We start from the raw sequence: 12,078 nt of genomic DNA, 5'->3' as shown, positions 1-12,078 counted from the left end.
TAATACGCATGATGCCTATTTCTTGATAAGCATCATACAAGAGTGTCGTGCTCACCACCGGATTTTTCCTTTGTAGTCCTCGTGATGTCATTTGAGCTCGTATTTCGCTCGCCTTATCTTCTTATTACGATATATGCGCTTCTAGAGATAAGGACAGCAGTCACCGACTGTGTTTTCAAGTACTTCTGCCGGTAGTATAAACAGCAGTATCGCTGTGCGCGGAAGACAGTCCGTAACCACTTTGCCTCTTCCACTGGTCTGCCAGCAACGCAAGACAACAGCGAGATGGCCAGCAAATTGCAGTACATCACTTTCTACAATGGACAGAAGATGCCCATTGTGGGCCTGGGAACGTGGCAGGTATGTTACATTACAAACATTCGCATACATATTGACCAATGCACATTATTCGCTACATTCTCAGTGAGTCTGTTGATCTTCCTCAAATATGTTTCCCTATCTAAACAAAAAGACATCAACAAGAGTTTGGTATGAACGAACAGGGTGATTCAGGACGAATGTCATATAACATGTGAGGTAATTCTACATGCGAAAATAAACCGAAGTAGTCCTATGAACATGTATCCGATTTTCGATCGTTATGGAACTGGGGCGCTGTGGTGGACGGAGCGGTGGTGGAGCGGGTGACGGATCCATCCTGCAAGAGGTCTTCAGAAAGTCTCCCACCCATCTGAATGTACCCGTTAATGCGTTGGAAGGCGGGCTTTAATGCGAGCAAAAACGTCGGTAAAGTGAGCGACAAGTTCTTCATGTGTGTCCACCTTCGTATCGTACACATCCCCCTTTAACCAGCCCCATAAGCAGACGTCTAATGAGGTTAGGTTGGGTGATCTGGCAGTGCAGTTAATGGGTCCACCGTAGCCAATCCACCGTCTACGAAATGTGTCATTCACACTGAGACACTTGTCTGGTACAGCGACTGAGTGAGCCATCATGTTGCCATTGTTGCTCCAATGTTACATCTTCCAAAAGTGCAGGTAGTTCTTCTATCAGGAAGCCATTTGGCAGGAACGCCAGGTCATCAATCTTACCACACCAGATGTTCACTGAGAACCTAACTTGCAATCTTGTTTCTTTAGTGTTATGTGCGTTCTCCATCACCCATGTATTAGAATTGCAGTTGTTTATGATACCATTGCGTGTAAATGTAGCCTCACATGTAAATAAAGTGTATTGCGCGACGTCTTTGTGTACAGCCAACCATTCGTAAAATTGTTGTCAGCTTACTGAGTCACTTGGATGCAGATGTAGCTCGGGCTGCTCATGGAATGGGTACAAGCCCTCAGAACTTAACGTACCCCACAACCATGTTTGGGGCATATCGAACTCATGGCTCAAAAAATGGTTCAAATGGCTCTGAGCACTATGGGACTTAATGTGTGTGTGTGTGTGTGTGTGTGTGTGTGTGTGTGTGAAAACCTATGGGACTTAACTGCTAAGGTCATCAGTCCCTAAGCTTACACACTACTTAACCTAAATCATCCTAAGGACAAACACACACACCCATGCCCGAGGGAGGACTCGAACCTCCGCCGGGACCAGCCGCTCAGTCCATGACTGCAGCGCCACAGACCGCTCGGCTAATCACGCGCGACTATGGGACTTAACATCTGAGGTCATCAGTCCCCTAGAACTTAGAATTACTTAAACCTAAGTAACCTAAGGACATCACATACATCCATGCCCGAGGCAGGATTCGAACTTGCGAACGTAGTGGTCGTACGGTTCCAGACTGAAGCGCCTAGAACCGCTCGGCCACACCGGCCGGCCAACTCATGGCTATTGTGCCACGTATTGGTGGTTGACACCGTTATATCATTGCGATAATGTCTTCCGTTTCCTCAACTGACTGGACACCCTCACGTTTTGATGTTACGTGTACACTGGGTAGTGTTCAGCAACCCTGGGAAATACATTATGCGATCAAAAGCTTCCGGACCCCCCCCCCCCCCCAAAAAAAACATACGTTTCTCATATCAGGTGCATTGTGTGCCACTTACTGCCAGGTACTCCATATCAGCGACCTCAGTAGTCATTAGACATCGTGAGAGAGCAGAATGGGGCGCTCCGCGGAACTCACGGACTTCGAACGTGGTCAAGTGATTGAATGTCACTTGTGTCATACGTCTGCACATGAGATTTCTACACTCCTAAACATCCCTAGATCCACTGTTTCCGATGTGATAGTGAAGTGGAAACGTGAAGGGACACATAAGGCACAAAAACGTACAGGCCGACCTCGTCTGTTGACTGACAGAGACCACCGACAGTTGAAGAGGATCATGATGTGTAATAGGCAGACATCTGTCCAGCCGATCACACAGGAATTCCAAACTGCATCAGAATCCACTGCAAATGCTATGACATACTATACAGGCCTCCACTGATGTTTTAAGCACCTTCTTACTTCCCACTGTTGAAGAGCAATTCGGAGATGCTGATTGCATCTTTCTAACGATCGAGCACCTGTTCATAATGCACGGCTTGTGGCGGAGTGGTTACACGACAGTAACATCCCTGTAATGGGCTGGCCTGCACGGAATCCTATAGAACACCTCTGGGATGTTTTGGAACACCGATTTCGTGCCAGGCCTCACCGACAGACATCTATACTTCTCAGTGCAGCACTACGTGAAGAATGGACTGCCATTCCCCAAGAAACCTTCCAGCACCTGACTGAACGTATGCCTAAACGAGTAGGAGCTGTCATCAAGGCTAAGTGTGGGCCAACACCATATTGAATTCCAGCATTACCGATGGAGGGCGCCCGAACTTGTAAGTCATTTTCAACCAGGTGTCCAGATACTTTTGATCACATAGTGTATCTTGGCACAGGGAGTTATCAATCAGGGAAACATCTCCCACATTATCTCAGAGCCGCATGGGCGGCGATGTTACATTGCCAGTACACGAATAGCATGTCTGCATATTCTGCATGGGCATGTGTGTAGTATGCTGGTATTCATGGGGCAATGGACTTGTTTGATTAAACGACACTCCAGCACAACATGCGCACAGCCTCACAACTGCTCTCTGATTCAACACACGATTGCACACTGGGTTAGCTTACAGCTGATGCCTCGATGCAATGTCACAGTGCTCCCATCTGTTGGAAAATCCCCACACCTCCTGTGGGATGGATCATCCATCTGTCCTACCATTAGAGTATCCACCATAGCGCCTACACAGCATTTCGGTAAGTAATATTAAAATTTGGGGGTCTGTGTCATTTCTTCCATTTAACCAGTGTCCACTTTCATCATGCGCAACCAAGGTCAGAAATCCTGAAACTTATGTACCTCTGAGAAATCTATGAGGCATTCTCCACATGTCTCTCATTATGTGCCAACTTGAAAGAAACATCGATCTACTGGTAAGGAAAACAAACATCAATTGATTTAGTTCTCAATTTATGGTATGTCTTTGGTGAGACATTAATACTGTAATGGAGTGCCAATTTTTGTACATGTCGACTGCTATAAAACACATGAGCCAAAGACATGCATGTGTGGGACAGATACGTATGGGTCCTCCCGCCAGAGGTTCGAGTCCTCCCGCAGACATGGATGTGTATGTTGTTCTTAGCATAAGTTGTTTTAAGTAGTGTGTAAGTCTAAAGACCGATGACTTCAGCAGTTTGGTCCCTTAGAAATTCACACACACAAATATGTATGATGGATTAGTGTGCTTTTTAGGTTGGTCAGTACCTCCAAGTACATTTGGCAAGATCAAGCCAATAACGTTTACTTTCCCCTGAGCAGCAGGTCAGGTGTTGAAGTGTGGGTGCATGAATGCAAAACTGTTGGACTAACCTGACAGGTGTGGTCCACTTACTGGTGCAGTTACAACCATGCAGAAAACAACCAAGTAGAACATTATGTAACGTGTTTGTGCGAAAACTGTTTGACGCTGAGGAAAACAACCAAAACACTGATGTGTGTACATATTAAGGTACCACATACAAAAATAATTGTTTTTATACCCGTTACAGCCTCTATATGCACACAGTGGGACAGGAGTGCAGTGTCTGTGAAACTGAAGAGGTGTCTTGGAAGGAGTCTCATAGGGTCCAGTCTTACATGCTTTACTATTATTCCAAAATACCATCCAATTCTTGTTCATTTTTGTCCTTCTGTAAGTATCACTATAATGTGTAATTACAAGTCGTGTAGTTTTAAGTGTTTTTTTCGTAAATATTACGTTTTAAATGGTATCTTCCCCTCAAAGTTGCTTTTCTTGCAGCTGCTGTTGAGCTGCTGTTACATGCAAGTTGTTCGAGATCATGACGGTCGAAAGTAGATCCTAAAAATGGTTCAAATGGCTCTGAGCACTATGGGACTCAACCTCTGAGGTCATCAGCCCCCTAAAACTTAGCACTACTTAAACCTGACTAACCTAAGGACATCACACACATCCATGCCCGAGGCAGGATTCGAACCTGCGAACGGAGCGGTCGCGCGGTTCCAGACTGAAGCGCCTAGAACCGCTCGGCCACACCAGCCGGAAAAGGAGATCCTAGAAACAGAGTTTTAAGATCTGTAACACATGACGTAAATGAATATTTTTGCAGTACGAGACCTTGCACGGCAGTGTTTCATAAAAAGTAACTGCACGCTGCAGCGACAAGTGCTTATATAGGCGTTGCCGGCCGCAGCGCCGTATTCTGCCTGTTTATATATCTCTGTATTTGAATACGCATGGCCATACCAGTTTCTTTGGCGCTTCAGTGTACAAGGAGGCCAATGAACCATACGTAAATCTAAAGGTACTTTGCCACAGATGTGCACAAAGAAAAAATCGTGTGTGTACATAGGCGCTGAGAGTGGGAAAAGGAAGTAACACACAGTCGTCAGTGATGTGATCACAGCAGAGTTTGGCACTGTCTCTCGTTAGTGGCTGGTTGTCGAAAGTGGATTCTTACTTTTGACGGGAAGTTTCGGATATGCAAGTAATGCACGGCCCAATGCGGCTCTTGTTTTATGAGTCTCCTGACTGGTTTGATGCGGCCCTCCGCAACTTCCTCTCCGGTGCCTACCTCTTCATCTCGGAGTAGCACTTGCATTCAATGTCCTTAATTATGTTAAATGTATACCAATCCCTGCCCCTACCCCACTGCTTTTACAAGGCCTCTTAAAATCCTCTAACGCCATGTGCTCCGCCTTGCCTTCTGTATCCACCTTCCTTCCCCCACACGACTCCTGTATGACATTTTCCCCTTCCCCCACCTCCTCCTTTTCCTCCAACATCTCCGCATCCTTAACACTGTCCATAGGCTTGATCCCCCCCACCCCCTGGTTTCCTCTTCCTCTCCAATCCCCACCCATTGCCGCGGCTCTGTCGCTGTATCTCTCCCTCTCTCCACCTCCACATCCGTAATCTCCTTCATCAGGGCATTTTCCAGCACCTTCCCCTCCCGGATGTTGAACTTCGCCATGACATATACCCTTTGTTCCAACTTTAACCTGGTCTTGTTCCCCCCTCCCTCCCCATGGCCCCCTTTTCCTCCGCCCTCCTCCCCCCTCCTTTTCCCAGAGCGGATTTTCCTCCTTCCCCCCCCCTCCCCCCCGAGTCCCTGCACCCCTTCCTCAACTGTGTCCCTCCCATTTCCTTCCCTCCCCAGCCCTCTTCGACACTCCCCTGCCCGTCTCCCCCCTCTCCACCTCTCCCTCCCTTCATTATTCCCTTCTTCCTCATCTCCATGCCCCTGGCAGATCCTGTGTTTGCTCATTGTCTTCAGTGTGCTACGTCAGTGTTGTGTTTTGTGCTGTTCTCCTGTGCATCCAGAGCTGTGCTTTTAATTGTGTGCTGGACTTGTACATTTTGTTACTGTCAGTGATCATTATGTGCTACACCGTCCATCGCTACTTTTATGCTCTAACCATACTTCGCCATGTGTTCTTTTAACTGTCCCAGTGTGAGGTTTTGTTTTGTGCACAATACATTTTTCAGGTTTTTATCTCCATTTTACATCCGCCCCCTTTTTTTGTCCTCTTCCATTATTTTCCCCCTTTTTATGTTTATGTACGCCATATTTTCTCCTTTATACATTTAAATGTCTTCTCTTGTATAATTAATGTCTTTCGGCTGAAGAGCAGCATATATGCTGCTCCCAGCCTGCCCCGGATGGGGAACTGAAGTACAATAAAGAAAAAAATCCAAACCCTGCCTTCCGCTGCAGTTTTTTCCGTCTACAGCTCCCTCGAGCAACATTGACATTTTTCCTTAATGCCTCAACATGTCTCCTTCGTTTTTGTCCATTTTTCCATATTTTCCATTGCTCACCGATTCTGTAGAGAACATCGTCATTCCCTCCCTCACTTCCAACATCCTTCTGTATCACGACATCTCAAACAGTTGTATTCTCTTTCTAAGAATCCCAAGATTCACAACAGAATGCTATGTTCCAAACACAAATTCTTACAAATTTCTTCTTCAAATTAATTCCTACTAGTATCGCCTGTGGGCAAAATTAGATCAGTTGTGTTAATAAAGCAAAGAGATTCAACGTTTGGTTTTACACAATTAACTGGAATTTATACATATTCAGATTCTTATTTCATATCTGCCATAAAAATATAGCTGTGAAAGATTATACGTACAAGTCATTGGACCTGATCTATCATAAAAAATGTCATGTATCTTAAAGTGATGCACTCCGCGTAAAGCAGTCTGAAATTTTAGCCTCAGAACTGACCTTACCAAATGCTGCAGTGTAGCTACGAATATTACTGGATTTATTCTTTGATTTCTCCTTTATTGTTCGAGCGTTTGAACTGTGTCCTTGATACACTGCGTTGAAAAATAGCTTTTGTACTAACAGTGGTAAATTAATTTTCTCCTGTGATTGTACAGTGGGAATACCGTTGCATCTCGTATAGTAACCTCACGTGCCAAATGCTACATATTACAAAATCTGCGCTGTAAATTCATCAGACTGTACTTATAGCTCTCAAAATTATTGGGAATTACTTTAGTTCACATTAAATATATCTTTCAAAACACGAAGCGAGGCAGCACGGTGGTTAGCACTCTGGACTCGCATTTGGGAGGATTATCTAGATTTTGGTTTTCCATGATTTCCATAAATCGTTCCAGGCCCGACTTCCTTCCCCATCCTTGAAACAATCAGAGGTTGTGCTGCATCTCTAATGACCTCGCTGTCGATGGGACATTAAAGTCTACTTTTCCTTCCCCGTTTCAAAACAACAATGGAATGATATTATCAATGTCCGCGTTTTTCCCATTACTTCGTCTACGTAACATCATCGACCTAGCAGTTGTCGCTTGGTAACTGCTCTATATGCGTGTTTCACTGCAAATGAATGATGTAAAAGTGAACACCCCTAGAATGTGATTTCACGGAACATTGTTATTTTCGTGTGTCATTGCTACTCTAACAGCTGATGATTACGCTTGGCATAAGTTGGCAGCACTTCAATTTTCGACGTTCATGTGTTGCAGATTTTAATGGATGATGAGCGTATCATCACAGTTATAAATATCAAGACGTCTGCTTCCTTTTAACACTCTCAGCGGCTACGTACACACGTGATTTATTCTTTGTGCACATCTGTGGCAAAGTACCTTTCAAAATATGTATGTTTCTATGGCCTCCTTGTATACTTGAAATTAAAAATCAGTACTTCAAATGGTTCAAATGGCTGTAAGCGCTATGGGTCATCAGTCCCTTAGACTTAGAACTACTTAAACCTAACTAACCTAAGGAGATCACACACATCCATGCCCGAGGCAGGATTCGAACCTACGACTGTAGCGGTCGCGCAATTCCAGACTGAAGTGCCTAGAACCGCTCGGCCACAGCGGCCGGCTTCAGTACTTCAATTTTAGTGTTCACGCATTAATATTATGATGTTTCATGGTAGTTCTTTCAACAGAGCAGTACCCTCTTTGACTGAGCTAGTCAGCACTACAAGTCCTTTTTGTTTTATCCTGAATATGTTACTGTGCTTCCAAGATATCAGGATTCCTTAACGGAGTCTACTTCGTAGTCTCGGGTATTGATGGTAACTTTATCGCTAATCTCATTTCATCTGCACCTCATTATTGTCGTCACTGTTATCAGTTTACTTTCAGTCAATATTCTGTAGTCATTAGACCATTGCATTCAGCAGCTCCTGTAATACTTCATCACATTCAATTACGATAAGTCCCATCAGTGAACCTTATCATTACCGTTGTTTCACAACAAATTTCAGTCCCGTTATTTAACATATCTTCTGTTTCTGTCATTGCTTCTTCGAGGAGTAGATTTAACAGAAGCGGTGAAAGACTGTGTATTCCTGTCTTGCACCCCTTCTTATCTGCTCACTTCGTTCTTTGTCTTCTACTCTTATTGTTCCTTTTCAGTTCACATCTTTCCTCTGAGAATTTCTGACACCTTTTACTATTTCACATTGTCGAAGTCTTTTTCTAGATATTGTTAGTGGAAGTACATCAGTACAGTGCTCATTAGGTAATTATTATATGACAGTAGTTCCACAGTTTTTGAACTATTACCGTTTCGTTAATAGCTACTCGTACTTTGTCTCAAGCATGCATGTAAAGAATGTTCACAGGAAAAAAAATTTTCAAAACAGTACTTGGTTATTTAGAGTCGATTTAAAAAACAAAATTATGATTATTTTGTGAACTAGTAGAACTACCTGTCACTTTAGTACACAAAAGATGTGTCACTATATGAGCTAATTTCTGATAACGCGTACCTTAAATAAATCGTTTCTTGCAACTGCATGAAATATGATAAAAAAAAAGAAAAAAATACTGAAGAGCCAAAGAAACAGGTACACATGCCTAATATTGTGTAGCCCCCCCCCCGCGAGCACGCAAAAGTGCGTGCCGCAACACGACGTGGCTTGGACTCGACTAATGTCTGAAGTAGTGCTGGAGGGAACTGACACCATGAACCCTGCAGGGCTGTCCATACATCCGCAAGACTACGAGGAGGAACAGATCTCTTCTGAACAACACGTTGCACGGCATCCCGGATATTTTCAATAACGTTCATGTCCGGGAAGTTCGGTGGCCAGCGAAAGTGTTTAAACTCGAAAGAGTGTTCCTGGAGCCACTCTGTACCAATTCTGGACGTGTTGGGTGTGGCATTGTCCTGCTGGAATTCCCCAAGTCCGTCGAAATGCACAATGGACATGAATGGATGCAGGTGATCAGACATGATACTTACGTACGTGTTATCCGTTAGAGTCGTATCCAGACGTATCAGGGGTCCCATATCACTACAACTTCACACGCCCACACCATTACAGAGCGTCCACCACCTTAAACAGTCCCCTGTCGATATGCAGGATCCATGGATTCATGAGGTTGTCTCCATACCCGTACACGTCCATCCGCTCGATACAATTTGAAACGAGACTCGTCCGACCAGGCAACATCTTTTTGCTCATCTCCAGTCTAATGTCGGTGTTGAAGGCTCCAGGCGAGGCTTTGTGTCGTGCAATCATCAAGGGTACACGAGTGGGCCTTCGTTGAGTGGTTCGCACGCTGACACTTATTGATGGTCGAGCATCTGCAACAATTTGGGGAAGGGTTGCACTTCTGTCACTTTGAACGATTCTCTTCAATCGTCGTTGGTCCCGTTCTTCCAGGATCTTTTTCCAGCCTCAGTGATGTTGGAGATTTGATATTTTGCCGGATTCCTGATATTCACGGTACATTCGTAAAAAGGTTATACGCGAAAATCTTCACTTTATCGCTACCTCGTAGGTGATGCGTCCCATCGCTCGTGCGCCGACTATAACAGCACGTTTAAACTCACTTAAATCTTGATAACCTGACACTGTAGGAGCAGTAACCGATCTAACAACTGCACCAGACACTTGTCGTCTTATATAGGCGTTTCCGACCTCATCGCCGTATACTGCATTTTAACATATCTCTGTATTTGAATACGTATGCCTATATCAGTTTCTCTGGCGCTTCAGTGTAATGCTTAGAGGTTATCATTAACATGAACACCAGCTGTTGTGCTGTTGTGATGCGACTGAGAGGAATATCTGATTCATGTCTCTTGAAGTAATAAGTCACATTGTTTTGGAAGCTGGTGTATCACTGAACATAAATGTGATGGTTTCAGTCATCGACAGGCGATGTCGGAAAAGCTGTGGACGCGGCTCTTACGGCTGGCTACCGCCACATCGACACCGCCTACGCCTACGGCAACGAGAAGGAAATCGGAGACGTCCTCAAGAAGTGGTTTGACTCTGGGAAGCTCAAGCGGGAAGACGTGTTCATCGTCACCAAGGTAGGAGGGTAGCTAATATATACAAAGCTCGCAGTTACTGACACATATAATGTGATAAGTGCTCATTAAGAACCGTTGTTACTGCAATACATACTGCACAAGTGTACACATTTATATAAAAGATCATTGTATGTATGTAAGTTTCACATCTCCTCCTAAGACACTGCATCTGTTTCAACCAAACCTGGGACGAATATCGCCTACCTTGTGGCAAGAGGCACCGTAGGGGTACAGACCACGAAGACCTTGTAGGAGTGAGGTCAGAGGTGAAAAAGTGCTGAAACAGAAGTAACTCAAGAACATCTGAAGCAGATCCAGGCATAATCTGTATAGACACAGAGGTGACAAAGGTCATGGTATAGCGATATTCCTATATACACTACTGGCCATTAAAATTGCTACACCACGAAGATGACGTGCTACGGACTCGAAATTTAACCGATAGGAAGAAGATGCTGTGATATGCAAATGATAGCTTTTCAAAGCATTCACACAAGGTTGGCGCCGGCGGCGACTCCTACAACGCGCTGACATGAGGAAAGTTTCCAACCGATTTCTCATACACAAACAGCAGTTGACCGGCGTTGCCTGGTGAAACGTTGTTGTGATGCCTCGTGTAAGGAGGAGAAATGCGTACCATCACGTTCCCGACTTTGATACATTGCCATTGGTTACACGTCTCGGTCACCTCGTGTTCGCATTGACGGCACTTTGAACAGTGGACGTTACATTTCAGATGTGTTACGACCCGTGGCTCTACTCTTCATTCGATCCCTGCGAAACCCAACATTTCAGCAGGATAATGCACGTCCGCATGTTGCAGGTCCTGCACGGGCTTTTCTGGATTCCGAAAATGTTCGAGTGCTGCCCTGGCCAGCACATTCTCCAGATCTCTCACCAATTGGGACCGATGACCGTCGCAGTCTGGTCCCTTTAATCCCACAAACCAACCAACCAATCTCTCACCAATTGAAAACGTCTGGTCAATGGTGGCCGAGCAACTGGCTCGTTACAACACGCCAGTCACTACTCTTGATGAACTGTGGTATCGTGTTGAAGCTGCGTAGGCAGCTGTACCTATACACGCCATCCAAGCTCTGCTTGACTCAATGCCCAAGGGTATCAAGGCCATTATTAAGGCCAGAGGTGGTTGTTCTGGGTACTAATTTCTCAGGATCTATGCTCCCAAATTGCGTGAAAATGTAATCACATGTCAGTTTTAGTATATTTGTCCAATGAATACCCATTTATGAACTGCATTTCCTCTTGGTGTAGCAATTTTAATGCCCAGTAGTGTAAAAATGGCAGTAGTACCGCATGCACAGGGTATAAAATGGCAGTGCATTGGTGAAACTGTCATTTGCCTTGAGATCGTTCATGTGAAAATGGTTCTGGCGTGATTATGCCACTTGATGGGAATTAACAGACTCTGAACGCAGAATGCTTATTGGAGCTAGACGCGTGGAAATCGTTAGGGAATTCTATATTCCGAGATAAATTAAGAGTGTGTCGAGAAAGCCACATTTCAGGCATTGCCTGTCACCACGGGGAATGTGGTGGTCGAGGGCCTTTGCTTAACGACGGAGAGCAGCGGCGTTAGCGTAGAGTTTTTAGTGATAACAGACAAGCAACATTGCATGAAACAGCCACAGCAATCAATGTGGGACATACGAGGAACGTGTCTGTTAGGCCAAGTGCGACGAAATTTGACGTTAACGGGCTATGGCAGCAGACGACCGACGCAAGTGCCTTTACCAGCACCACGACATCGCCTGCAG

The 12,078-nt window shown here is 44.9% G+C and overlaps 1 protein-coding gene across 1 annotated transcript in view; it reads left to right on the top strand.

The window, feature by feature from the left end:
- The first annotated feature begins 216 nt into the window (after window positions 1–216).
- Window positions 217–12,078, top strand: part of LOC124551280 (1,5-anhydro-D-fructose reductase-like) — a 39,659-nt gene continuing 27,797 nt past the window's right edge. Inside the window, exons 1-2 of the mRNA XM_047126282.1 lie at window positions 217–360; window positions 10,133–10,300. Coding sequence (XP_046982238.1) covers window positions 286–360; window positions 10,133–10,300 — 243 coding nt within the window. The 5' untranslated portion in view covers window positions 217–285. The remainder of the gene's footprint in view (window positions 361–10,132; window positions 10,301–12,078) is intronic.

This window comes from Schistocerca americana, chromosome 9 (assembly GCF_021461395.2).
Source record: "Schistocerca americana isolate TAMUIC-IGC-003095 chromosome 9, iqSchAmer2.1, whole genome shotgun sequence".
NCBI classification, from domain to species: domain Eukaryota; kingdom Metazoa; phylum Arthropoda; class Insecta; order Orthoptera; family Acrididae; genus Schistocerca; species Schistocerca americana.
Note: the sequence above shows the minus strand (reverse complement) of the source record. Positions and strands in the feature narration are given on the sequence as shown.